The 25,377-nt window shown below is 54.6% G+C and overlaps 3 protein-coding genes across 10 annotated transcripts; 1 reads left to right on the top strand and 2 right to left on the bottom strand.

The window, feature by feature from the left end:
- Positions 1–20: 20 nt before the first annotated feature.
- C12H2orf81 (chromosome 12 C2orf81 homolog) lies at positions 21–5,224 on the bottom strand. 3 transcript variants are annotated; one of them, XM_058550894.1, is made up of 4 exons: positions 5,129–5,224; positions 2,509–2,739; positions 2,160–2,422; positions 21–2,115 (listed from the first exon to the last, which is right to left on the bottom strand). In XM_058550894.1, exons 1-4 carry the CDS (start codon positions 5,144–5,146, stop codon positions 675–677), a joined length of 1,953 nt encoding a protein of 650 aa, XP_058406877.1. In that variant the 5' UTR covers positions 5,147–5,224; the 3' UTR covers positions 21–674. The 3 variants fall into 3 exon arrangements, with proteins under 3 accessions (XP_058406877.1, XP_058406875.1, XP_058406876.1); XM_058550892.1 differs by lacking the exon at positions 5,129–5,224 and adding an exon at positions 4,992–5,094 and having other exon boundaries at positions 328–2,054; positions 2,201–2,422; XM_058550893.1 differs by having other exon boundaries at positions 329–2,054; positions 2,201–2,422.
- Positions 5,225–5,351: 127 nt separating this feature from the next.
- On the top strand, positions 5,352–10,206 carry WDR54 (WD repeat domain 54). 3 transcript variants are annotated; one of them, XM_058550889.1, is made up of 10 exons: positions 5,352–5,395; positions 5,786–6,008; positions 6,166–6,228; positions 6,629–6,695; positions 6,797–6,850; positions 7,175–7,302; positions 8,706–8,806; positions 8,907–9,069; positions 9,242–9,316; positions 9,392–10,206. In XM_058550889.1, the coding sequence occupies exons 1-10, from the start codon at positions 5,352–5,354 to the stop codon at positions 9,521–9,523; spliced, it is 1,050 nt and encodes a 349-aa protein (XP_058406872.1). In that variant the 3' UTR covers positions 9,524–10,206. The 3 variants fall into 3 exon arrangements, with proteins under 3 accessions (XP_058406872.1, XP_058406874.1, XP_058406873.1); XM_058550891.1 differs by lacking the exon at positions 5,352–5,395 and adding an exon at positions 5,413–5,472 and having other exon boundaries at positions 9,392–10,205; XM_058550890.1 differs by lacking the exon at positions 5,352–5,395 and adding an exon at positions 5,429–5,472 and having other exon boundaries at positions 5,729–6,008; positions 9,392–10,205.
- Positions 9,570–23,513, bottom strand: RTKN (rhotekin). Of its 4 annotated transcripts, none has more exons than XM_058550886.1 (13): positions 23,291–23,348; positions 21,164–21,593; positions 15,214–15,413; positions 14,222–14,283; positions 14,071–14,124; positions 13,857–13,974; positions 13,429–13,638; positions 12,682–12,776; positions 12,471–12,577; positions 12,098–12,226; positions 11,235–11,403; positions 10,969–11,073; positions 9,570–10,393 (listed from the first exon to the last, which is right to left on the bottom strand). In XM_058550886.1, exons 2-13 carry the CDS (start codon positions 21,233–21,235, stop codon positions 10,059–10,061), a joined length of 1,656 nt encoding a protein of 551 aa, XP_058406869.1. In that variant the 5' UTR covers positions 21,236–21,593; positions 23,291–23,348; the 3' UTR covers positions 9,570–10,058. The 4 variants fall into 4 exon arrangements, with proteins under 4 accessions (XP_058406869.1, XP_058406870.1, XP_058406868.1 ...); XM_058550887.1 differs by lacking the exon at positions 23,291–23,348 and adding an exon at positions 21,956–22,030; XM_058550885.1 differs by lacking the exon at positions 21,164–21,593 and having other exon boundaries at positions 9,571–10,393; positions 23,291–23,511.
- Positions 23,514–25,377: the final 1,864 nt, after the last annotated feature.

The raw sequence follows: 25,377 nt of genomic DNA, 5'->3' as shown, positions 1-25,377 counted from the left end.
GTGAGGGTGGAGGGGGCTAGTCAAAGCTGTGTGGGGATTAGCAGTGAGGCTGGTGTGGAGCCTAAGACACAGAATTTAAGGGAGCAAATACTCTTGGATTTGTTCAAGCACGCTGTTTGAGCCTGAGAGTGAGTTCCTCCTTAAATTGCATGCCCAAGCCACTTGATTGCCTCACCCCAGTCAAAGGTCCAAATCAAATATCAAGAGTCACGGCTTCCCCAGCCCTGCAGGGCTCTAATTCTCTATTTGCACTTTAAGGTTAATTGACAGAGCTCCAGTGACTGGAGAAGCAAGAACTCAAACTCTTCATGTCTTGAGTCAGTCTGCACTTAAGCAGGGCCATCCCCTTCCTCCTCCTCTCCAGCTGAGGCAGCTGCCACTTTAGCCCTGCTGTCTGCTCCTCTGCCGGGAGGGGCGTGGTTCTCCAGAACGCCTCTGCTGGGGAGCAGCCTCTGCCCTAAAGAGGGTCTCCTAGGGGTGGTAATGGGGTTGTTCCCTGGAGCCAGTGTTCCATATTTTTGTAGGCCTGCAGGACAACTGCTCCTCTCCAGTTCAGTGAGAGTATATACCCTTGGAAGAAACTGACAGAGATATCAGGACAATTGGTTAAGCAGCTCAGGTGTTTATTTCTGGCAAGCAGACAGAAGGAAGGTAGGATTCCCACCGCCAGAGGTTCAGGACCCAGTATGGGGCAGGTACTTGGAGGAGAGTGACCACACTTTGGGGGTTGAGTTCTTTATTAGCTGTGCCACCGTCACCTGTGGCTTCGGGGCACCTGTCTGGATGGGGTCCTGCTCAATGGGAGGAGAGGCTGGGCCGCCTTTGTCCTCCTGCTGGGATGCTGCAGAGCTGAGCAGCACCTGGGTAGTTGGGTTCCACATGCTCACACCAGGAGCCAGCTTCATTGCTTCCGGCAGCAACATGGGTTTCCACATCACCTGGGACGTGGCCTCGAGGACTCGGGGCTCAGGATGAGGCCACCTGTGAGGATCCTGGCCCTCCTGGTCCCCAGGATTCAGGCCCTGTGGAGGTACGCGGGTGCGGCCGGCCCATAGGTCACCCAGCAACTCGGCGTCTCCATCCCAGCCCCTGGGCCACTTGGCACCCGGCCACAGTTTGGGGCTGGGGGTGCGGGCCACGTCAGGGAGCACCGGGTGCGTGGCGAGAAAGCGGAGACCGGGTCTGGGAAAGGGCAGGTTTGATCCGAAGCCTGGCGACGGTAGGCCCAAGCTTAAAGTGGGTAATTGGAGGGCGGGGCAGGGGCCTAAGGCACGGAAAGGAACGCCAGGCAGGAAAGGGAAGAAAACTTCGGGGGAGACGTGGACGCCGGGGCCGGGGGCTAGGGGTCCGGCCGTGGCCTCGGTCTTCTTGCCCCGCGGGCGTCCGCGGTAGGCTTCCAGTGGACGCGCCTCGGAGTCTGGAAGTAGAACTTCGGCCAGCGGGCGCACCCAGTGGCGCGGCAGCCGCGCGGGGTCCAGGCGCGCCACCGCCACCTTGCGGCCCACCCTGTAGTGAGGCATGCTCAGCCCAGCGTCCGGGCATTGCGGCTGCTGCGGCTGGAACGATGCGGAGGGCCTGACTGTGGTGGAGTCGCCCGCAGAGGGGCTGGCCACTGACACACCCGAGGCGACGCGGGGTATCTTCTCCTTCTTGAGCTCCGGCCGGTCCCCAGCAGCGTGCAGCTGGGGCGTGCAATAGTAGAGGTCCTCGAGTGAGAACTGGGAGCTGAGGGGCTGCGCCCTCTCGGCGGAGGCCTGGGGGCTGGCTACGCGGGAGCACTCCAGAGAATAGTGAGGACTGCGGATGCACGCCATCTCCACCGACGGCTGGAGGCTCCCGTTCAAGGACCCGGCCGAGGACAGGTGGCTTCTAGCCTGGCCGTCCAGTCCCTCTAAAGGACGCCCGGGCCCTCTCTCTTGAAACAGCTCCAGAGTGGGTGGGGCGCCAGGGGTGACTCTCAGCTCGGGAGAACGCTCCCAAGATTCCATCTGCTCCTGTGCTCCTGTATCCATCCACGGTCTTCCTAAAGGGATCTGGTCCACGATCCCTTGGTCCTGGAGAAATGCACCCGGGGTGGGAGATGGGTAGTGAGACATGAGAAAAGGGCGAGAGGAACTACGGGTGGAAGAGTCCAGAGAGGCCCTGAGGAGAATGAAGACGCGGCGGGGGGAGTTCGAAGGGAGCTAGGGGCTGGGCTTACTTCGCCTTGGAAAGTCTCCTCCAGCCCCACAGAGGAGGGCGCGCGCAGCACAGGCACAGATCCCTGAGCCCAGGCGTCCGTCGTGCATGCCGAGGGCTCCTCGTCCTCGCCCCACGTGGGGTCCTCGGCCACTGCAGATTCTCCCTCGTCCCGGGCCAGGAAGCGCCACTCAATGATCTGCAGCATGGCCTCCCGGGCCTGGCTGATGGTGAATGGAACGCACTACGGGGGCAAGAGAGGGTCTTAGCCCGGCAGGAAGGAGTTGGAGAGGGGGAAGATGGGTCTGGAGGACCGAGATCCAGGCCCACCTGCTGGGTCAGGTAGACTTTGAAAGCAGAGCCCATGACTCGCGCAAGCAGATCGGCCAAGATGTCCCCCACGATGTCTTCGCCTTCCTCGAGTGCCGTGAGAGCCATCCACTCGGCCTCGGTGAGCCGCCCAGGCACGACTTCCACCTGCGGCACCAGCACCGTAGGCGGCCGCACCTTTTCTGCCTTGGATCGGGTCACCCCGCGGTCTCGGACCTGCCTCTCCTGCCTCTGTGGGAAAGAAACAGGGCAATCAGGGCAGGACACCGGAAGTGGAACCGAGAAGCAGCTCTAGACTTGGAGGAAGCTTTCTCAAGTTGTCCAGTAGGAAGGAAAAGCCTTTTGAAAGGGACAGTTTACTAAGAGCCTACTATGTGACAGATGCTTTTTAGGTGACTGACTTAGCTAATTTAACTTTCATAACAGCTCACTAAGCCCATTTTACAGACAAAGAAACAGACTTGACACAAGTTAACCATCACTTGCGTGGGATCACACAGTATACTCAGGCTATATACAGCTCTAACTCCACAGTCCTTGCTATTTGCACTAGTTGAAAGCGTCCCAAATTCTTGAGAGTTCATCCTGAGAAAGATGAGTCAATAAATCGTACTGGAATTACTGGTGCTGTTTAGAGTCCCCACCCATCCCCCAAATCAACTTAGATCCTCATTTCACAATATTCATCTAAATAAAATTCCAGATGGATTAAAGGATAAACACACACAAATAAAACAAAAATATAAACAAAAAATATAATGTAGGAAAAATAGGTTAAATTGTCATATAATCTCTGGATGAGCAAGAACTGCCTAAACATAAAAGTAATGTGAAAAATAATAAATAGGTAGATAGGTGTATAGATATAGGTCGTTTCCTTCACTTATTTTTTAAAAGTTCCTAATTACAAGCTGATATTAGTAGTTAGGATTTACTGGCGCTTAAAGTATATCAGTCACATACATTTACTCAATTCCTACATTTTTTAGACTATGTAACATTTTTATCCCCATTTTACAGAATTTGCCCAGGATCATATGGCAAGGAAGTACTAGTGGAGTCATAATGCATATTCAGGTCTGACTACAGAGCCTGACTTTATCCTGCTGCCCCAAAAATATTTGCAACAAATATAAAAAAGAATAAATATCCTCCAATATATTAAAAACATACAAAATAAGAAAAATCATAAGACAAGGATAATAAGCAAGACATAACATTTCACACAAGTGGGACTACAGATGACTCATAAACATTTGAAAAGATGTCCAACCTTCAAAAACATCAATTTCAGTTTTACAAATACACCCAAAGGCATACTCTGAAATGAAAATAAAAATATATTCTCCAACATATTCCTTGTGGTGTCATTTATAATAGCAGAATATTGAAAACATGTTTAACAAAAAGAGAATATACGGCTAATTGTGCACTATCTATATGATGGAATGTTATGCAATGAGTAAAGGTAATCTTTAGGAAGAATTTGCAATCGCATAGGAAAACACTTATGATGTAATGTTAAATGAAAGAAACAGGATACAAAATTACATATCAAGTATGATCTCAGATATGTAAACCAGTATGTGTTGAAGGAAAACACCAAAATTGTAACAGTGGGTATGTTTCTTTCCTATGCTCTTCTCTATTTTGTAAGTTCTCTGCAATGAGTTTGTATCCTTTTATACTCAAGAAAAACCCACTTAAAAAGACTAGTCCCAAAAATTCATTTTATGAACATAGAAATTTACTAGCAGATTCTTGGGAGCCTCTTCACTTCCCCATAACAGTCTCCCTGAACCTGACTCCTTCCAAAATTTACCTCCAAACATAATCTTCCCAAACCTTTGCCTCCCCACCCCCAACCTTATTGCCTCATACTTGATGTGCCCCAAAATTCATTCTCCACCAAATCTGGTGTTTCCTAAACCTCACACTGAATTTAAGATCCCTTAAGCCGTATTTCGCCTCTCTGGCAAGCCCAAGGAATGGCCAACAGCCCAGTCCAGGCTTGGCCAGCGCAGAGCAGGTAAGGCTAGGAGAGGAGAGTCAGTTCCTTAGACTTCACCTCCCAGCCTCTCATGTGACACCCGTGATAGTGACCGTACCTAGACGTGGCCTGGCCAGAGGGGCCAGAGATATTGTTGCACAAAAGCTCTTCAATCTGTTTTATTTAAAAATTTTTTTTGGCTTTTAAACAATTTGACTTTCAAGTGCAGCCTCAGAGTTGTTTAATCCATTTCTTCCTCCTGAAATTCTCGAAATGGATAATTTAGCAACATCTCTCCCCAACGCCTGACCAATTCTGGTTTATTTATTTAATCGGGTACCTCAACGAAAGAGACCTATTACATACATTAGCTGTTTCCAAAGTCACTTTTTGTTGGGCTCTGCACTACCCATTTGACCCTTTCCCTCAGGTCCCGAGTGTGACAAAGCGTGGGAGTGGGCGTGGTGCAGGTGTAGGTTTTTTGCCCAAGTACCGATGTGGCTCCCTTGGTCATCTTGAACGGCCCGGTGGTGGGCCGGCGTCGGGAGGCGCGGAGGTGGCCCACGGTTCCCGACGCCGACCTTAACGGCGGATCCCGGCTGGCGCACCCCTAGTTGATCTGAAGCTCACCGAGCCTTCGTGCGCCATCGCCGCAGCTGTCGCTCCAACCCCGCGGTTTCAGCAGCTTCACCCCGCCTCCCTGCGGCCGCCGCTGCCGCGTAAAGATCGCCGGGCAACGCCGCGGTGCGCAGGGCGGCTCGCCACGTCCACAGTTGCCCCAGCAACCGCGCAGCTCGCTGCACGATCGGGTTACTCGCCCCGCCCAACGGCCGTGCGTACGTGCGTCGTCTCTATGGTGGCGGCGGATTCCGCGGGACCCGAGGACCCTGGAGTCAGGCAAGCTGACCTGGGGCTGCTGGTGTGACCTCTGACCCGGGCCGGGGTCTTCGGGGAGCCGAACCGAGGGAGGAAAGGTCTGGGGACTACCGTGCCTCATCCCGCCTTGGCTCGGGCGCTTGGGGCCAATGGGTCCTCTGCCATCACCATTCCTCCTCTGGGATTCCCCCATCTCCCCATGACTCAGCCCTGGGGCTCCCCTCTCCTGCACCAAGAGACCCTCCCCGTGCATGTGACCCTCTCATCACAGTCCTCAGGGCCCCCCATCACATCATGACCGAGTCTCAGGAGTCTTCCCTAGTGCTTCATGACAGCACCCCCCACCCCCCGCAGGAACTCCGGTGTCTTCTGTTTCCCGCGCGCCTCGTGATTCGGCAGTCTCTCCCCTAGGATGTTCCGCCGGGAGAGCTCCATCCCCCTTCGATGCTCGGCTGCCGCCCTGTGCAACAACCTCAGTGTGCTGCCACTACCTGTCCACAACCTCACACATTTTGGGGTAGTCCATGGACCCAGCGCCCAGCTTCTCAGCGCTGCTCCTGAGGGTGTGCCCTTGGCCCAGCGCCAGCTCCACGCTAAGGGGGGAGCTGGAGTGAGCCCTCCACTTATCACCCAGGTGAGGCACGGAGTTGGGACGGTGTTGCTGAACCCGATCTAACCCTGTCCTCTCCAAACCCCAAGGAACAGGACTTCTCTAGCTCTCTGAATTTCCACTGAGTCCTTATGTCCCTTGCTCTGACCACTTCTCCCTACTCCCATCCACCTCCCTGCAGGTGCACTGGTGTGTCCTCCCCTTCAGAGTATTGCTGGTGCTCACCTCACATCGAGGAATACAGGTAAGAAGAGGACCTTCCTGGCATCACCCAGTAGAGTCTTCTCAACTCCTCTCCAAGGCCCCTTGCCGCTTCCCCAACTGCTTCTAAACACTTCCAAACTTTTCACATGCTTAGCACACTCATCCTTATTTCTCATCTTTATTCCTTCCATCATTTCCAATTCCCAAGTACCATCTCCAATATCTCCCCCTTTACTAGCTGTATGACCTTGGGCAATTTAGTTAACTTCTCAGAACCTCAGTGTCCTCCTCTGTAAAATGGGGATAAAAGTAGTGCCTACCTGCCAGAGTTGTTTTGAGGATTAAATGGGCTAAAGCTAACCTGAGTATGTGAAGTACTCAGCACAGAGCTCAGCAAAAGTCAGCTGGGCTGTGACCCCGTCCTTGCCCTTGTCTTCCAGATGTATGAATCTGATGGCTCTGTCATGGTCTATTGGCATGCGCTGGGCTCTGGAGATGCCTCTCCAGGTACCTGCAAGACTGAGTGGGGTAGGAGTAGAGAGTGTTTGCTGGGGCGGGGGGTGGGGGGGAGGGCACTATTTCTAATAGTTTTCCCTTTTCATACTCAGTACAGGCTGTGTTTGCCCGAGGAATTGCTGCCAGTGGCCACTTCATCTGTGTGGGTGAGGGGGCCAAGAGCAGGGCATTGGGGGTGCTGCGGTACGGGGGTATGGGCTTTGGCCAGAAGATGCTGAAGGTTTGAGGACATTGTGGAGGGTTAGAGGGAAGGATGGGAGTGAGGTGGGGTTTCAGAGACTCCAAAAAGCCATAGAGGGTTTCAGAGGGGCAGGATGGAATAGAATATGGGAAGTGAATGGAAAGGCAGGGCTGTTGGAGCTGTGAGGGGTGAGTTTTTAATAAGGTTTCTGGGATGGAGGAAGTGCTGAGTCTGGTGGCTGGAGACTTGGGAGGATCAGGAAGCCATCAGTGGGGCACTGGTTCTGCAGGAACGTGGTCTGGCCGAGTACTTGTGTTTGACATCCCAGCCAAGGGTCCCAACGTCATACTGAGCGAAGAGCTGGCTGGTCACCAGACACCAGTCACAGACATTGCCACGGAGCTTGCCCAGGGACAGGTGAGTGGATTCCCCCTACCTGTTCCAGTGAGCCTGGGAGCCTTCCCCACCTTGGGAGGCAGGGGACCTGGGTTCAAGTCTTGGCTCGACCACTAAGCAGCTGGATGACTTTGGGCAAACTGCTGCACTTTGCTAGGCTTTAGCAACCTCAGGTCCAGTGATGAAGCCAGACATTCTCTATATTTACATGGCATTTAATAGTTCACTGACACTTTTCAATACTGGTGTGAATTGAGGAGTTGGAACAGATGATTTCTAAGATGCTTTCCAGCTCTGACATGTGCAGCTTCCTTCTCTGGACTTGGGCAAGTCCTCCCCATTCAGGCCCACCTGCAGTGTCTCCCACTCAGGGAAGCCTTCCCCCTATTCCAGCTCCCACTCATCTCCCCTAGCTGAACCCTGAATTGGTACTGCCCTCAAAGACAACTCTTGTCTCCCCTATTGGATTGCAAACCTCTTGAGAAGAAGGTATGTATCTTCTAATTCATATCCTCCACTGCACCTGGCACCAAGCTGGGCCCATGGCCTATGTTGGCTGCCTGGGGTTGGGGGTTTCAGGAGGCCCAGAGTCTAGTCAGGACTGTGACTGGCTCACTGCAAGACCGCCAGAAGATCATAACAGTATGGCCTTCATTCTATCATCCATGCAGTGAGGACAATTAGATAGCCCCTCCTAACACATGGTGTGGGGTGGGGGTTGGCGGGAGACTCTATAAGGAATGTAAGGAAAGCATTTTAAGCACTGTATGCTTCCCGAGGGAACCCTGGATCCAGCTGGTGAGGGCTCCACATCTTGCCCTTTCCCTGGAGGCAGAGATGCAAATACTGTCTCCCTTCCCCTCCTGCCCTGTAGAGACAGTCCCTGACTTATGCTTCGACTGACAATTTTTTGATTTTACGATTTTGTGAAAGCCATAGGCATTCAGTAGAAACCATACTTTAAATTTTGAATTTTGATACGCGGTGATACGCAGTACAATACTCGCTCTTGATGCTAGGCAGCGGGCAGTGAGCTGCAGCTCCCAGTTGGCCACGCGATCACGAGGGTAAACAACCCATACACTTACAACCATCTGGTATCCATACGACCATTCTGGTTTTCACTTTCAGCACAGTATTCAATAAATTACATGATATATTCAACACTTGATTATAAAATAGGCTTTATGTTAGATGATTTTGCCCAATGGTAGGCTAATGTAAGTGTTCTGAGCACGTTTGAAGTAGGCTAGGCTAAGCTATGATATTCGGTAGGTTAGGCGTATTAAATGCATTTTGAATTAATGATATTTTAAACTTACGATGGATTTATCAGGACGTAACCCTATTGTGAGTTGAGGAAGATCTGTGCACAGGACCCAGCAGGGGAGAGGGGGAAGGGCTGATCTTGCCTTTCCCCTCAGGACTGCGTGGCTGACGTGGTGACGGCAGATGACTCAGGCTTGCTGTGTGTCTGGCGGTCAGGGCCTGAATTCAAATTATTGACCCAAATTCCAGGATTCGGGTAGGTGAGGTAGAAGGAGGCTGAGGCCTTCCTGAGGTAGCTTCAGGGTGGGGAGTGGCCTTGGGTCTGGGGAAATCACAGTGGGGTATCGCCCTTGCAGGGTCCCGTGCCCTTCCGTGCAGCTGTGGCAGGGGACTGTGGCAGCAGGCTATGGGAACGGGCAAGTGCGTCTGTATGAGGCCAGTACGGGAATTCTGCATGTCCAGATCAACGCCCACGCCCGGGCCCTCTGTGCCCTCGACCTGGCTCCTGAGGTGGGCAAGGTCAGTCTCCTCCTCCATCCCTCCGTAGCATTGTTCCTGGTGCTGGGACGTTGAGAGGAACTCCACAGGCTTGTCTCTGTCACTCAATGTAGCCCCTGGACCCAGCACTCTGGCCTATACCTGTCCCCCCACGTTCCAACTCCCACTTGTCCTCCCTGCCTTTTTGCTGTAGCTACTCTCTGCAGCTGAGGACACCTTTGTACACATCTGGAAGCTGAGCAGAAGCCCCGAGAGTGGCTCCATTGAGGTGTGTGGTGAGATGAGTGGAATGGGGAGCCCAAGCATGGGGCAGCAGGCCCTGAGCAGCCCTCTTCTCTCCCAGGTGGAACACTGTCACGGTGAGTGTGTACCTGACACCCAGGTGTGTGGTGCCCGATTCTGTGATCCCTCAGGCAGCTCCTTTGCTGTGACTGGCTATGACCTCGCTGAGATCCTGAGATTCAGCAGCGTGTGAGAGAAAAGCAGCCCTCCTTTCCCCCTGTAGTATTTATAAAGTACCCCCTCCACCCAGCCCTTGTCTGATTACTCGGTATCACAGTTATACTTCACAATAGTGAGCTAAGCTCCAGGGATGAGGGGATGGGGCAAGTCCAGACCAAGCAGAGAGGCAACCTGTCCTCAAGAACCAGGTGAGGGCTGCTGTTAAATAACTTTAATGGTTGATGTGGGAGTCACAGGGAAGTGCATTCCCTCCCGGGGCTCTTCAGTGCCATCCTCAAAGCTGGTTAGTGCAGGGAGGGAGGGCAGGGTTGGTTCCAGTTTTCTCCCAGGAAAGGTTGAGGGGTTCCCAGCCAGCCCCGGGAATGAGTCCCTCAGCACCATGGCAACCACAGCTTAAGAGGAGCTTCTGTTCCCTCTCTCTAGCCTACCCCCAGTCCAGCAGAGGAGGGGGAGGCCAAGCTGGCCAACCTGGACAGTGCCATATCCAGAACCCAGTTGCACACAGGTCCTCTCTTCTGGTCAGATCCTGTGGCCAGCATTTTTCTCTCTCACACTGGTGACTGGAGCCAAGTGTGGGGCGGGCCTTTGCTGCAGAGTCCTCTGGACCGTGGGGATCGCTGCTGGGGAAGAGGGGCCACCGAGCAGGAAGCCCCAAGGGAGTGGTCTGGGGGGACAGCATCCAGGGAGAACGTTCGCGGTCGCCCCCAGGGCAGGGGCTGGGTCCGGGCTGGGGCTGGGGCCACTGAAGCAGGCGAGCAGGGACTAGGCAGGGCAGGCTGCTCTGTAAACATTGCTAGCCAGGGTGGGGGCATCTCCAGCCTCGCGCCCTCCCGCTGGGCCAGGATGTCTGTGACCGCTGCGATGTCATCCAGCGGCTCAATAGCTGTGGCACCAGGAAAGGGTTGAGGGGAGGGGGCTAGTCAGAGCTTAGGCCCCAGGCCTACCCAGCCCTGACCGTCACCTGTCACTGTAATAGGAAGAAAGCAAAGCCCGGATCTCGGCCGAGATTGCGTTATCCTGCAGGAGCAGCCCCTCACCTGGGCCCCCTGGAGCCGTGGCCTCTGATAAGACTATGGGATATGGGGTGCAGGATGAACAGGGATGAGGGTTTCACAAAAGTGTGAATAAATCAAGAAAGAGGAGGAGAATGAAAGCAGTGCCAGGCAAGTGAAGGGTCAGGAAGAGACAGGAATCCGCATGCAGAAAGGGAAACAGAAAAGAAAAAATTAGGAAAGAAATCCATGAAATGAATCTGGTTCTTTGGGCTTTCGTTTTCAACTTTAGTGGAGGTGGTTCTAAGAGTGGAGAAGAGAAAGGAATACAACAGGACTGAGGGGGACTCGGGTCTCCAGAGCTCTGCCTTCGCCCAGTGTGCTCTCTCTCTGTTTCCATTATCTGGGTTCCCTTAGAACCCCCACCCCGCTTCCCCTCAGGCTCCCAGAGGGCACTTTCACTCACCCATCTCATGGTACAAGGACCCCTGCTTGGTCAGGACTTGGGGTGGTTTCCGGGGAGCGGGGGTTTCGATTTTCATGATTTCATCACAGCACTGCTTCCATTGGCCTGAAGGGGGAGCATTGATTGGGGGTGGGAGGGGAGGACTGTGAGAGGGCCAGGCTACCCTCTCCCCTGCTACATTCCCTTCTACACATTCTTGAAATAGAGGCCTTTGGTAAAAATAACAAACCCCAATCCCTCCCTTCAGTCCAGACCCCTGCTCTTACTCATGTCAAAGAAAAGCTGCCACAGAGCCTCCATCCAGCTCTGCAGGGCTCCCCGACTCTCTGTCTGAAGGGTGTGCGTCACCTCGTCCTCCCCATACTGGTTACTGATGCTCAGGGTGAAGGGCCGGCCTGCGGCCTGGTCTAGCTCCCCTGCCCGGACTCGAGTCTCCTGCAGGAGAGAGAAGCGGTCTGCTTCCACCTTGGTCACAGAAGTCAGCAGTGACATCAGGCAGGCTTGGTCACCCCTGCCTTAGGAGGAAGAGCTGGTGGGGCTTTCGCCAAGCCCTCTCATTTGCCTCCTACTGACCAGAGTGGGCAAGAGTGGCAGGAAAGGACTGGGGATGAGACAGATGGTCCTTGGGGAAAGAGGAGCAGATAGAGACAAGGAAAGAGGGACTGAGCGAGGTGGGGAAGGCATGGTGGTGGGCAGGAACGCTAAGGCCTAAGGTCCCTCAGCACTTCCACAAAAGCTGGCAGGAGAGCCAGCAAAAGGGCTAGGGAGCAAAGCGGGGTCATGGACTTGGGTTGTGAGAGAAAACTGGGAAAGAGTGAAGTAGATGCAGATTGGAATCTGAGGGGAAAGATGGAAGGAGGATGAACAATCCTAGATTGGCTGTAGAGCCCTCTCTGAGACTTGGCAGGGGCTGAGGTTGGTGAGTAGAAGGGACAATCTTTTTCCATTGATGCTGGTGGGGGAGAATATGGTCCCCTCTGGATTCCTGGCCCTGAAGCTGGGTGTGGTGTTGTTAGAAGCAGGAGGCTAGCTTCGATCCCGCTGAGGTCTGCACCCACCCTCCTGGGGCCTGAAAGAGAGGCTCCTGGGCACTGGTACCTGGTGGCTTCACCATCAGGGGACCCATCACCTTGTTGATTGCAACAGTAAACAGCGGCTCTTCCCCAGTGTCTGCGTCTTCGGGGTGCCGGTAACAGAAGAGGTTTGTGCCTTTCAGGACTCCATGCACTCGCGCCCAGTCCAGCCGCTCCCCAGCTTGCTGCATAAATGACTCCAGGTTTTCTGGGGGAATCACCCCCCCAAACACCCTTCTTCCCAGCCCCCATCAAGAATCTGCTCCTTTCTACCCGCCCTCTGATCCGCCGTCTGATCCTCCTCTCATCTTGCCATAACCCTCCTTCCTCCACCCAGATCTTGATTTTTCAATAGTCCTTCGATTCCTAGGTGATCCAGCTCTCCTCTGCCTTCTCCCTGTTCCCTTCCACTCCTCAGGGCCCCCTCACCTGCACCCTGAGGGTACCACTGGCAGTAGGCTGAGTCATGCAGAGAGGCTGAGCCACCAGGCGGCAACACACGCTACCATAAAGGGGCAGCCAGGCGGGGTTCTCCTCTGGGGTGGAGGAAGTGCAGGGTGAGGGTGGGGAATGTGAAGAGGACCATCCAGTGGCCCCCTCTTCTCACCATCCAGTGACCTCCACGCACACACATACTCACCATGGCTGGCGAAGGTGAGGTCATGTGTGCGGAACCCATCTTGCACTGCTGCCAGGGTGAGGGTGGTGTGAGCCAAGAGGTGGTAACGAGGACCACTGCAGGACAGACAGAGCTGTGGGCCTCAGCCGACTGAGGGGCAGGTTAGAGGGCAGGGGCTGCAAGGGCTGAGCAGGTCTGTTCCATTGTTCAGGCTGCCCCCCAGAAAACTAGCTTGCCTCCCCCACAGGGGCTGGAACAAACATTTACTGAGCTCCTGCTGAATGCTGGGTCCTTTGCTTTAAAGATGTTACCCCAACAGCCCTGTGAGGCTGGTGGCATTCTTTAGTTATAGATGAAGCAGCTTGAGGTGTAGAGAGGTTAAGAAATTTGCCCATAATTTATAGCTGGTAGGTGGTGGAGCTGAAATTTGAACCCATGTCTGTCTCTAAAAATCAGCATTCTGTTCAGTACCCTAGAGATTCTCAAACTGCTCCTCAGAGGCTCAGTGGTTCCACTGGGTGCCTTCTGGCACCTGCAGGCAACACTGCAGGGCCCAGGCTACCGTGCTCCAACCAGGGTGCTCTGTTCTAGCTACGTAAGCTGTGTTTGCTGCTGCAAAAAGGTGAAAACCCTGGAATCGAGCTCTCCCTGCATTCCTCTTGGTCCTGGCAGCAGTGCAAAATAGGTTCTGCATGCTCAGCACAGCTCCGGGTCACCCGTGGTCAAGATGCAGGCAGCTGAGGGCAGTGGGGGAAGACAGGGCCTTACCCCACAGCCGGGGTGGGGAGCAGGATGGGACTGCTTCCCGAACCCCCAGCACTCTCCAGTGATGCCCGGACACGCCTCCCTGAGGAACGGCCCAGGGAGCTGCTGAGTTTGGTGGCAAGCCTCTTGGGGGCACCAGCCAGGGCCCCCTCCTCTTCCATGCAGGCCCCATACAGCTCCAGCCGCAGTTCAAAGTCTGGCCCTGCCTCAGAGCTATAAGAACGTGGGAGGAAGAGAGGAGGATGGTCCTGGGGAAGTCCAGGAAGGCATGGGGGTAGGAGGGGTGGAGTGAGGTGGAGGATGGATGTGCAAGTACAGAACAGCTCCATGGGAAGGCCCATCTCCCTCTTCTCCCCCTCCCTTGTAGCTACCTCATCTGAGCATTGAAGCAGAGTAGAGAAAGGAGGGAACCACAGGGATGAGGTACTCACAAGAGCACATTGTTCTGAAAGGAGATGTCCGTGAGGGTCCTGTCCACCAGGATCATCTCTGTGTCCTGAATGTGTTCCCCTAGCTGCAGCAGCAGGAACACGGCCCAGCGGTGCAAGTCTGGGAACAAAGAGGGCAAACTGGTCAAGACTGCCCCACAAGAGCCTCCAACCTGAGTCACTCCCCTGAATTTGTCCCAGCATGTGTGGAACTCACCGCCTTTGTTCTTGAAATATTCTGTGTCCTTCCACATGAGTGGAATCCGGAGGTCTAAGGGGCAGAGGGGTAGGAACAGATGTTGAGATGGGGCAGGAGGTCTTGTGGTTGGGCAAGGAGTGCCAGCAGCTGGGGTAGCTGTGCTTCTTACCAGAGATGCAGACGCGGCCACGGCAGGGGGAGCGCTCAGCGGGTGGCCCGCTGTCAGAAGGCCTGTGGGCAAATCACATTGTCCTAGCCTGGCCTCAAGACTCTACTCCCCTCCAGGTCCAGTTCCCAGGGGCTCTAGGACTCCCCTGGCCCAGGGCCCAGCCCCCAGGTCCCTAGCCAGACTGACATGGCAGGGCTTCATAGGTGAGCTCTGGAGGGCTCCTGGCGACCTCTCCTTGTGTTAGCCTTCATGGCTGAGCTGGGATGGGCACCATACCAGTGAGGGGCCGGGACCTTCTCCCCACTCAGCCTTGTGGGGTCAAGCAGACTACTTTGCCAGAAGCCAATTCTCCAAATGATAAATTTACCAAAACTGGCCAATTCTCAGAACGATCAATTTGCCAAATATTTTCTCTAATATTTTAGTTTTACCACAGCATCACCTCAACCATTTCACTGTAGATTTGTCAGATCAGCAGAGTTTAACGTCCTTGTAGCCTGTGTTTCACATCTCGAAGCTGAGTCCTTTTAGAATGCACAATCTAATTTATGTGAAGGGGTAGGCTTTCCCTTAAATGTTTTTTATTATTCATTTCCCAGTCCCTGCCGCTGATGGTGAACCCCAGGTGCAATGAACTATTGTCAGCCGGTAGTAAATTGGCCATTCAGCAAATTGGCCACTTGGTGAACTGGCTTTCCACAAACCAGTCAGCCAGCGTCATCAGATCACAGGTGGGGCTCAGCAAAGTAGCGGTTTTGCATAACTACCCCTCAGACTGCCAGCCTTGCACCAGATACACTGGCGTTCTTGAGTCCGGCCCTAGCTACTCACTAGTGCACCTCTGGGTAGCACGCTGCTGGTAAAACACCGAGGTGCCTTCCAGGCCCCTGACAAGGCTTCATGGGGACAGCACCTTCAGGGTGGTTCACACTCCATGTAGAAATACACGCCGCACCACTACCCCTCATGAGGCCTCGCCTCCCCTTGCTCACCGCCGGCCTGTCTTCCCCAGCACCTGCGCCTCCTTGCGCCGCTGCAGCTCGCCCATGTAGTTGAGGATGCGGCTGTTGCACACCAGCAGGCTCTTGGTGGCCTCCAGAGCCTGCTCACGCTGGGAGCAGGCCGCCAGCAGCTTGCAGGCCCCTTCCCTCATCCGAATCTCATGGTCTAGTTTTCTCTGCAACTCTGTGTCCTAGCCCGAGTGGGGAGAAGGATGAGAAGGGAATGTCAGTCAGGGGACAGGTGGAAGCACTCTCCAGTTCCCAAGTGGGCTGTGGCCCAGGAGAAACTGATACGAAACTTATGTTTCAGGCAACTTAAGAGCAAGGGTTGAGTCTCAACCTCAGTTGCCCAAGAATAACCAGAGAAGATTTGTAAAAATACAGATGCCCTCGTGCATTTGATGGGGGAGTTTAAATTCTTTCAGCCTCTTTTGAGTACCATTTAGAAAAATCTGTGAAAACTACAAATTCACATATCCTTTGATCCAGCTATCCAATATCTAGGAGTTTCTCCTACAGATATAGTTAAAAATATGGGCAAATATACAAAAATATTCATAGCAGCATTATTTTAAACACCAAGATTAAAAGTCAATAGGGCATTGGTTAAATAAGCTACAGCACATCTATAGCATGGCATATGGAATATTACAGACATTAAAGAGTGAGGTGGACATGTGTGCAGATATGAAACAATCTTCAAAATATATGAAGTGAGAAAAGAAAGTAGAACAGTATTATAGCATGCTTTCATTTGTGCGTGATACAGTCATGTGCCACATAACACCATTTCAGTCAGTGACGGACCACATATACGACGGTGGTCCCATAAGACTGGTACCATATAGCCTAGGTGTGTAGGAGGGTATGCCATCTAGGTTTGTGTAAGTACACTCTGATGTTTGCACAATGATGAAATCGCCCAACAATGCACTTCTCAGGACGTATCTCCATCATTAAGCGATATAAGATACCCATATACATAGGTAGGCATAAAATAGTAGTGGTTGTGGGACTGGGAGCCAGGAACAGAAAACAGATTTAAGATACTTTATATATATGCTACTCTACTACGGTACTATTGGAAATTGTGTTACCTTTTAAAAAAATTAAATCTTCTAAGTTAACAAAAAATTACCAGGCCCCACCTCAGACTTGCAGAATAAGAATCTCCTAAGAGTGAGGCATGTTCATTTTTTTGAAAATTCCCCAAATGATTCTGAGGTGCAGCCAGGGCTGAGAACCCCCAACTAAAGGGAATGGCCACAGATAGTAAAGGCCATCCTGGGTTACCCCAAAGACTCAAGTGATAAGGGGGGACATCTAGTTGGCAAGGGATCAGTGGAGAAAGAGCATACCACCTATACAGTTCACCCATGCTGCACAGAACCTCATACACACCCCAAATTAGGGGATCTGCCACCTGCTGGCCCTCTGAGCTTGGGAGGTGAGGATAGAGGCAAGGAGTGGGGATGGGAAGGCAGGTGAGGCAGGAGGTCAGGAGTGAGGGGCTGAGCAGGCTTTGTATAAGGGCCAGAGAGGGGGCACTGGGAGAGGCACCAGGATGCTCAGAACATTCGCTCAGATTGGAGCTCTGGAGGTCTTGGCACAGAGCAGAGGGTGAGAGCACCAGTTTGACATAAAACAGTCTGAGTCACAGCCCTGCCAGTCTTGAGAAGCTGGGAAGAAACTTATTTTAAAAGCACTGGGCAACTTACTGAACCTCCCTAAGCCTCTGTTTCTCCCTCTGTAAAATGAGGATGGAAACAGTCCCCACATCCTACGGTTGTGACGATTTAGTGAGACTGGAGTATAAAGCACTTAGCACAATGCCTCCCACTTGGTGTACATGAATGGTGAGGATGCTTATTGTAATGATGCTACTTGGGCAGCAGTAGCATTCACCCAACAAACACTGGAGCATCCTTGTGCTGTCCAAGGCTCCACATTTAAAATCCAGCCGAGAGGTGAGAGATGCAGACGTTAACGGCTGCTGCATAAGTGCCATGTCATGGCATAAACACACTTGCAAGAAACAGACCCTGTTTGCTTCTGGCTGAGGTGATGGGGAAGGCTTCAGAGAGGAGGTGGAAGACTAACCCCATTACAGTGTACAGATCAGTTCAGGAGGCAAGCCAAGTGGAGCCACCAGGTAGGAAGAGGGAGGTGAATATGACCACCCATAACCTGTCTTCTCCCTCATGCCACCTCTCTTCCACACCCTGTGCCCTTGCTTCTGTCCCTGGTGGCTCCAGCCTTCAAGTCTCCAAGATCTGAATACCCTAAATTCCTGCTTCCAAAAGTCTTGTCCAGCTTCCCTGCAGATTCTTCCTTCACAATCTATTTCCTGGGCTAGGCTAGGCTCTCATCACCCCTTATCCCAGCACTATCAACCCGTCTCCCTTCCTGACCCTTCAGAAATAGGCCAACCCAGTCCCAACGCACCCCTCCACCAGGAAGCCCTCCCAGACTACACAGCTCCCCCCACCCCCGCTATGTCTGCCTGCACTGGGTCCCACCTCTGCAACACTTCCCTGTGTGCCAATCCCCCATCCCATTCTGCATCTAGCTTCTACCGCAAACACCCCCAAACGGGTGAAAGCAGGGGGGTAGAAGACAAGAGAGACGTCCTCAAGCCCTCTCCTGGCTAGCCTCTTGGTCCTGTGTCTAGCACTCACGGGTCCTTCCCAAGCCCTGTCCATTGCCCGGCGTGCGGCGCCGATGCAGGCAGCGCGCGAGGTCCGGGGAGCCGGAGGGGCCGGTGCCCGCACGGCCTCCCCTACCCCCGCCGTCGGCGCTCGGGGCGCCGACGACATCAGCTCCCAACTGCCGCGAGAGCCGAGGAAGGGCTCCGGGGCGCGGGCGGTCCCTCCGTGTGCCTGGCCGGGCTAGGCTCTGGGCTCCGGTGGCGCTACCACGGAGCCCCAGTGGCGGCCCGACAGTGCCTCTGGGAGTGCTCGCATCGCCCAGGAAAGGGCTCCTCAGCGCAGCGCTCGAGCTGCAGGAGGTCGGGAGGCCCCCCGCATTGCGGTTGCCCTCCAAGGTGACCCCTTGCCCAGGAGCGTGAGGAGGAAGACAGTGTATAAATTGGAATAACTGGAGCCGCAGAGAAGTCGCTGGGCCCAGCCTGGACGAGCCGGACTGGTGTCACAGACACCCCGCTACCCCCTCCACTGCCCTCTGGCACCACATCCCCTCTCCCACGTCTCCACGGCAGAGAGTGCCCTAGAAATCCCGGCTCCCACCCTTTGGGCAGGGCATCTCAGAAATCCTGACACGGGTCTGGATCCCCGTGCTTTGCCCCCATCTCCCCACACAGGGATAGCTTCTTGTCACCCCCTTCCCACCCACACACCCCATCAAGCAGGCAGCATTTTCACCAGGCTCCTGGGAAAGAGCCCAGAGTTGGCTGTCAGGCGGACCTGGGTCAGGGCCCAAGGGGCTGAAGGAGGATGAGTCACACAGAGGCCCCAGCACACATTAGGCCCTCTGTGGACATCCTTTCCTGTCCCTCCCACTCCCTTCTGTCCCTGACTTCCTTCTCTGCTTCTCATCACCTTCTACTCCCTTAAGAATCTCTACAGGGCTAAGTTCAAATCCTGGCTTAGGAACTTGACTAGCTGTGAGAACTTAACCTCTGGAGCCTCAGTTTGTAAACCGGGGAGTACAGCACCTCCTTCACAGCACTGATTGAGGATTAAATGGGAAACTCTAACCTCTTCTTGGGCCCAGCACATATTTAAAAACTCCCTTTTTCTCACTCCCACCTCCCCTTTACTTGTAGCTTAAGTTGCCTCCTCCAGAAAGTCTTCTTAGATTTACTCTTCCAGACTACCTCTCACGCTAAATCCCTGAAACATCAATGGGTCTCTCTTTCCAGGAGGAGGGTGGGGGAACTGCTGAGCTTCCTGGAGAAAGAACGCAGCACCCTCAGCCCACGGCTGAAGGAGAGGTGACCAAAGTGAAATCTCAGCCCCCTTCCTCTGCCCCAGAACACGGGCAGAGCTTCTATGAAGAAGAATGACGTGGAGGGATGCCGAAGTTAAATGCTTAAATACCTAGACCAGCTCTGTCCAATAAAATCTGTGATGACGGAAATGTTCAGTAGCCATCAAGCACTTGAAATGTAGCTAAAGCAACTAAGAAACTAAATTTTTAATTTTATTTCACTTTAATTAATAAATTAAATTTCAATAGCCACATGTAACCAGTAACATGGGCAGTGCAGAGGACTAGGGATGGCACATCAGTTGTACCTCATGTGCAACACAGGACAATAGGTAGTGTCAGAATCCCAGCAGGCTCACTGGGCACCATTTCTGCACATTAGAAAAAGATGACCCTCTCCAGGCAAACAAATTAGATAAAAGTGCCCCCTCCTCATGCAGCCCGAAACCAGGCCAGGACTCCTCTCTCTGCTTTGTGGTGCTCTTGTGAAGGACACAACCTGCGCAATTTATCACAAGGTTGTGCTGAGAAAGATCCTGAGGCCACGGCTGGGCGTGTTGGTAAAGAGTGCCGTGACTGTCTAGTAATGTCTACTATGATCCAGGGAGTGGGGGCGGGGCCTGCTGGGGGTGGGGGTAACACATGTGCAAGAAATAGCCTTTCCTGGTCTAGACTCTTTACTGTCCTGCATCTGACCTCCCTCAGAAGCAACCGCCTGCCTGGTCCAGGCAGTCACTTCCACCGCCTCTTCCGTCTTCCTCATCTCAGTAAATGGCCACACTGCCCAGTTGCTCAGCCACATACCTGGGACTCACCCTGGAGTCCACTCTGCCTCAGCCCTCACATCCAGTCCATCAGCAAGCCCTGTCAGATCTTCCACCATCGTTTGAAACCCACCCCCTTCTCCCTGTGTCCACCACGAGCACTTTAATCCACGCCATCAGGTTCACTCCCGTAGGGCTGTAACAACCTCCTATCTGGTGGTCTTCTGCTACCTCTCTTGCCAACCCTCCTCTCTCCCACCCCCCACCCCGGCCTAGCCTGTTCTCCACAGCAGCCATCATTTTAAAACATTAGATGCGTCATCTCCCTGCCTAAAACCCTTCCATGGGCCAACATCACACTTAGAGTAAAATCTAAGTGCCTTGTCATGGCCTTCAAGGCCCTGCATAACCTGGCCCCTGCCCATGAGCTCAAACCCAGCTACTGTGTTCCAGCCACACTAGAACTGGAACTCATCCAGGTAAGGACCTTTGCCCTTGCTATGCCCTCTGTCTGGAAAGCCCTTCCTTCAAGCTTCATATATCTTCATATCCCTCTGGTCTCAGCTCAACCAACGCCTCACAGAGGTCTTCCCTGACCTCCACATCTAATGCTGCCTCCCCGACCTGATGCTTATTACACGCCCCTGTTTTCATCATCATTTCACTGTGAGATCATTTATGTGCCCGCATGTTTATCATCTGTTCCCCCAGTAGAATGGACCTTTCCTATCTTGTTCACTGAGGTATTCCATGCTCTAGAAAGGAGCTTGGCATATAGCAGGTGCTCGATAAATGTGTTTAAGAATAATAAACTAATAAACAGCTCCCTGCCATCTCCAGGGCCAGCAGAATCCTTACATCCTGCTCCAGAGTCCCATTCCCCTTCTCTCGTAAGGCCACATCCTTCCTGCAAACCTCTCTCACACTGAACTCCTCTCTTCTTCCTATACCTAAAAGGAGCCCTTGGCCCCAGAACACACATCCACACCCACCCACAGAGCCTCCAGAAATAGGTGTGAAGGCCCTGTTGCCAACATAACGCTCTGATTGGCAGAACTGAGCCTGGGTCCACACGCAGCACCCAAAGTAGGGCATACAGAACCACCTGCCCCTCTCCCCACTTTGAGTGGGCCCCGCCCTCCCCCCTCAGCCCCAGCAGGAATAGGCAGGGCAGAGACTGGGGCTGGGATGCATGTGGAGGAGGTGTACTCCAGGGGTGGGGACTTTACCTCCAGGCTGAGCGCCATCTGCCGAATGTAGAGCATATTCAGGTCCTCCAGGATGTGCAATCTGTCCTGCATCTCTGTGCCCCCCAGTGCCCCTTCCCTTGTTGACCCCTCCAGAGGGGTGGGGCGGGCAGGCACCACGCTGCCCCCACAGTTCCTCCTCCCGCTGCTCCCCTGGTCTCGAAAGAAGTGGGCAGCTCTTGGGCAGAGGGCAGAGACTGCCCTTGTCCTTCTGCACTCCTGTTAGACCCTTCTGGCTGCTGTGACAAACTTTTCTTGCCTACCGCTGTTCCAGGGCCCTGGTGGGAGCCGGGCATGGGAGCAAAGGAAAGCGAGGTGAGGATGAGCAGGGTCCCAGGAGGGGCGGCCAGCTGCAGAGGGGGCTCTGGGCACGAAGTGTCCAGTCTTGCTTTGGTGGCAGCTGTTCCCCCAGCTGTGGAAGAAAAAGGCCCTTTCATTGCAACTCTGGCCCCTCCCCAGCCCCCGCCCACATCCCTGGCCTGGTAGACAGAGAATCTGTGTGCCGGCAGGGCGTGAGGGGCAGGCACAGCTGGAAGGGGCAGGAAGGGGACGCTGCATGCAGGTTCTACAGAGTCGTGGGGTTTGTCAGGCGGTTGGAGCTTTCTGAGCGGGGTTCTGGCTTAGTTTGAGGAAGAAGAGGGATGGAGGTGAGGACTTGAGGGGAGAGTGAGAACAGGGAGTGGGACAAAGCAGTAAATGCAGCCCAACCCCCAGGGTCACCTCATCCAACTTGGGGCCCCCATCCAGCCTGCCCCACCCTGGGCTCACAGTTACCTCGCTTTTCCAGCAGAAGGGAGGAGAAGGAGGGAGAAAGGCAGGGGAGTGCCTGTCTGCTGCTGCCCCCGCTCCCCTCTGCGGGCCCCTTCCCTTCCAGACAGGAAACCAGCCCCGATTCCCAGCCAGCTGTAGCTTTGCACCCCCAACCCCCACCCCAGGCCCACGGAGTCACACTCCCCTCGGCAGCCGGCTGGGCCCTGCTCCGCCCCGGCGCCTCCTCGGGGCTGGCCCCCAAAGGCTGGGCTTATCCCGGGGGCGGCCCCAGCTCACAGGCCCCTCCTTTTGGTCCCCGGGCTCGCCCTTCACTCCCCCCACGCTGGCCCCACGCGGAGTTGCTTGTGCGGGACCCGACAAAGGCCCTCTCGCCCAGGTCCACTAGCTTCTGAGTCACAGAAGGCCCGGGATACCGGGATACGGGTGTGAAAGGGCCTTTGTTCTGGGCAGGCTGGGGGGAAAGGGCAGAAGCCAGGCCTGGAATCCAGGCAGCGAGGGAGAGGGGGGCGGGAGGAGGGTCCCCTCACTTAACCCTTTCCAGGCTCAGCAGGGAAGGAGAGCTGACCTTGGGGACAGCCTCTTTACTGTTGCTACTCGCCCACTCAGTCCTAGCTCAGCCTCACACCCTTCAGCCCCTGCCGAGGGAGGTACATTGTAGGGTCAGACCTGGGCAACGACCGCGGGAGAGCGGTGGGCCGCGGAGGAAACTGTCAGATTAGAGGCTGGACTCCACTTAGGCCCTAGGAAAGGAGGCTGAAAGTTTGGGTGTGGGAAATAACCCCAAATCGTTAAAAGGGAATCCCCCTCACCCCCCACTCTCCTAGCCCTTCAGGGGCACAGAGGAGCTGTTGGGGAGGGCTTCGGCGAAGGGGGCAGACCTCGCCTAGAAGTGGAGACTGATGACGGAGGCTGTCCCAGGCGGTTGAGACAGGTTGTGGGATGGGGCTGGCGGCCGCGGAAGGAGCGGGCGCCCAGGCCAAGAGTCTGAGCTGTTGGGGCCCGCCCAGCTGCCCACCGCCCTCTGTCCCGGGATGCCCGGGAGGGGCCAGGGTCCAGGCACATTTTGGGAATCCAGCCTGGAGCCCCTTAAATTGAAGCCAACCCGGAGTTTTTCCAGGCAGAAGCAAATCATCCCAACGGGGTCAGGGAGTGTCGGATGGCGCGGGTCCGAGTAACGTGCAGACGGTCCGCGCCTTACTTGTTAAGTCAACAACAACCGGCTGGCGGCCGGACCGCGGCGTCTCCGCCCCTCGGCGTGCGCACGGGCGGGGGCGGGCGGCCGAGGCGGCCGGGCTGCGGGAGCCGGCGAAGGGCGAGGCGGGGGCGCGGGACTCTCACCTCGGGCGGGTCGCTGAAGAGGCTGAGTCGGAAGCGGCCGCGTTTGAACTCCATCTCCAGGGCGGAGCCCCTGGCCACGGTGACCCGGCTCCGGTGGTTGCGGGAGAACATGCTGGCGGCTTTGCCCGCTCTGCGCGCTCCCCGCGCCGCCCGCCTCTGCCTTGTCTCGTCCGCTTCTGTCCCTCGACGCCCGCCCCCCAGTCCGGCCGGGAATCTCCCGCTGCCGGGTTCCCAAACCCCGCCCCCGGAGGCGACACCTGGGCCGGGCAGGGCGCGGCACCCTCCCCCACCACCCCCGTCAAAGGCCCGGCCGGCCGTGCCAGTCCCGGGGAGCCCAGCAGGCCTGGCCCGCCAGCCGGTCAGCCAGGGCACCCTGCACCTCCGAGCACTGCGGGGGCGCTTCATCCCTTCCGGCCTGGGTCGCGGGCGCCTCACCTGGGCAAGGGGCGGACCCAGCGAAGCCCCGCCCCACCAGCTTCCCCCACCTGGCAAGCCCAACTCCCTGCGCCTGGAAAATCCCGTGGCCACATGGATCGCCGCCTGGCACACTGCGGCTCTCGCCGGGCCCTGGGACCGCGCCCAGTCTCACCCCCGAGCGGCTTCCGAAGCCACCATTTCAACTTCCTAGAGTCCCAAATGTCTCTTCTTCGTCCTCCTCCCCGCCTTAGGCTCTCCTTCGCGGCTACCCGCCCATGCCTACTGGCCACAATTCATGAGGCAGTGCTTAAGCGTGGCTTGGAACCCTGTTCTGTCACTTACCAACCGTGGACCCTTGGCCTAGTCATTGAACATTCTGAGCCTCAGTGTTCTCCTTTGTTCAGTGGGGATACAGTAATTATCTCCACCTCTCAGGTTGCTATGTCGATTACATATGATAATGAGTGTAAAATGCCCAGCATAGTGCCTGGCACAAGACAAGTGCCTCATAAGTGGAGCTATGAGGAAAAAGGAGCAGGTGCAGCATCTTTGTGCCCTTGGATGGGACACGAGCGACCTCAGCTTTCTGGACCCAGACCTTAAGTGCCTTAAGAGGGTGAGGATATTGCTGACCTCAATATTGGCTCTCTCTCAGCTGCTTTGGTGCATGCCTGAGACAGAAAAAGGGGGCCTGCCTCACCGGGGGAGAGCCTAATGGGAGAGAAGGAAATGGCAGAGGATTAGTTTGCTGACTACACATGAGAGTCTCCTGGGGACTTCAGAACTCACTGGGGAGAACTTGAGAGAGAGTGGGGCTCCTTCATAGCGGATGGGCTGGAGCCAGAGAAATACCAGCCTTCAGCTTTAGAGAGCCCAGGTTACAATTGCTCTGATGTGGCAAATTACTCAATATTCTTTTAGAAAACCTGACTAAGTTACTTCAGCAAAATAGGATATTTATTTGCTTAAGGAACTAAAATGTCCAGGCTTTAGATGTGGCTTGACCCAGGCATTCAGTGTCACAAGGATCCTGTCTCTTCCCATCATCCGGCTCTACTTTCCTCCATGTTGGCTTCACTTTCCACAGCATAATAAGATTGTTGCCAAAAATTCTGAGTCTATATCTTTTCAGGCTTAAATTCAGTGGAAAAGAGAGCATCTGTTTCCTGAAGCTCCTACACATGTCTAGGATTGACTATGGGCCATTTGGGATCACTTTTCCATTCCAAACCAATCACTGTAGCCAGAGGGGTGGCCAGACCTGAACCGATCATGGTGACTAAGGAGGATTCTGTGTGCTAGTCAGCCAGGCCTGGGTCACTTGCCCACTGTTGGAGACCAGCTGGAACTCAGTGGGCTGGGAGAGAGAGAAGGGGAGGGAGACGTGGTTTCCCAAAGACTGTTCCAGGTACTACCACCGGCAGGTAAGGGAATGGGTGCTGGACAGGAAAAACAACACACATCCTCCACGTACAAAGATTTACATGGAGAAGGGTTCTCTTGGTCAGCAGGAAAGGCAGATCCAAAGATTTTATAAACTCTGTGGCCTCTGAGATAAACCTCAAAGGATGAGTGAGGGCAAAAAAAGGAAAAAACATTGTTTCGTAATCTCTTCAAATATCCATGGTCACTCCTCTAAACAGTAAGCTCCCCAGGGAGGAACAGTCTCT

Source organism: Diceros bicornis, chromosome 12 (assembly GCF_020826845.1).
Source record: "Diceros bicornis minor isolate mBicDic1 chromosome 12, mDicBic1.mat.cur, whole genome shotgun sequence".
In the NCBI taxonomy this organism is placed as follows: Eukaryota; Metazoa; Chordata; class Mammalia; order Perissodactyla; family Rhinocerotidae; genus Diceros; species Diceros bicornis.
The sequence above is the reverse complement of the archived record's forward strand: the minus strand, read 5'-3'. Positions and strand labels throughout refer to the sequence as shown.

What these genes read in the sequence shown, in the direction of transcription:
- C12H2orf81 (XM_058550894.1), bottom strand. An exon ending in AAGTCTACCTGACCCAGCAG is followed by an intron (nt 2,423 to 2,508) that starts GTGGGCCTGGAT and finishes TTGCCCCCGTAG; the next exon opens with TGCGTTCCATTCACCATCAG. An exon ending in CTTCGAACTCCCCCCGCCGC is followed by an intron (nt 2,116 to 2,159) that starts GTCTTCATTCTC and finishes TTCCACCCGTAG; the next exon opens with TTCCTCTCGCCCTTTTCTCA.
- WDR54 (XM_058550889.1), top strand. Translation starts at nt 5,352, where the DNA reads ATGGTGGCGGCGGATTCCGCGGGACCCGAGGACCCTGGAGTCAG. An exon ending in CCCGAGGACCCTGGAGTCAG is followed by an intron (nt 5,396 to 5,785) that starts GCAAGCTGACCT and finishes TCTCTCCCCTAG; the next exon opens with GATGTTCCGCCGGGAGAGCT. An exon ending in TGGCCACTTCATCTGTGTGG is followed by an intron (nt 6,851 to 7,174) that starts GTGAGGGGGCCA and finishes CTGGTTCTGCAG; the next exon opens with GAACGTGGTCTGGCCGAGTA.
- RTKN (XM_058550885.1), bottom strand. Translation starts at nt 23,401, where the DNA reads ATGTTCTCCCGCAACCACCGGAGCCGGGTCACCGTGGCCAGGGGCTCC. An exon ending in CCTCACCTTCGCCAGCCATG is followed by an intron (nt 12,578 to 12,681) that starts GTGAGTATGTGT and finishes CCTCCACCCCAG; the next exon opens with AGGAGAACCCCGCCTGGCTG. An exon ending in TTACTGTTGCAATCAACAAG is followed by an intron (nt 11,404 to 12,097) that starts GTGATGGGTCCC and finishes TCTCTCCTGCAG; the next exon opens with GAGACTCGAGTCCGGGCAGG.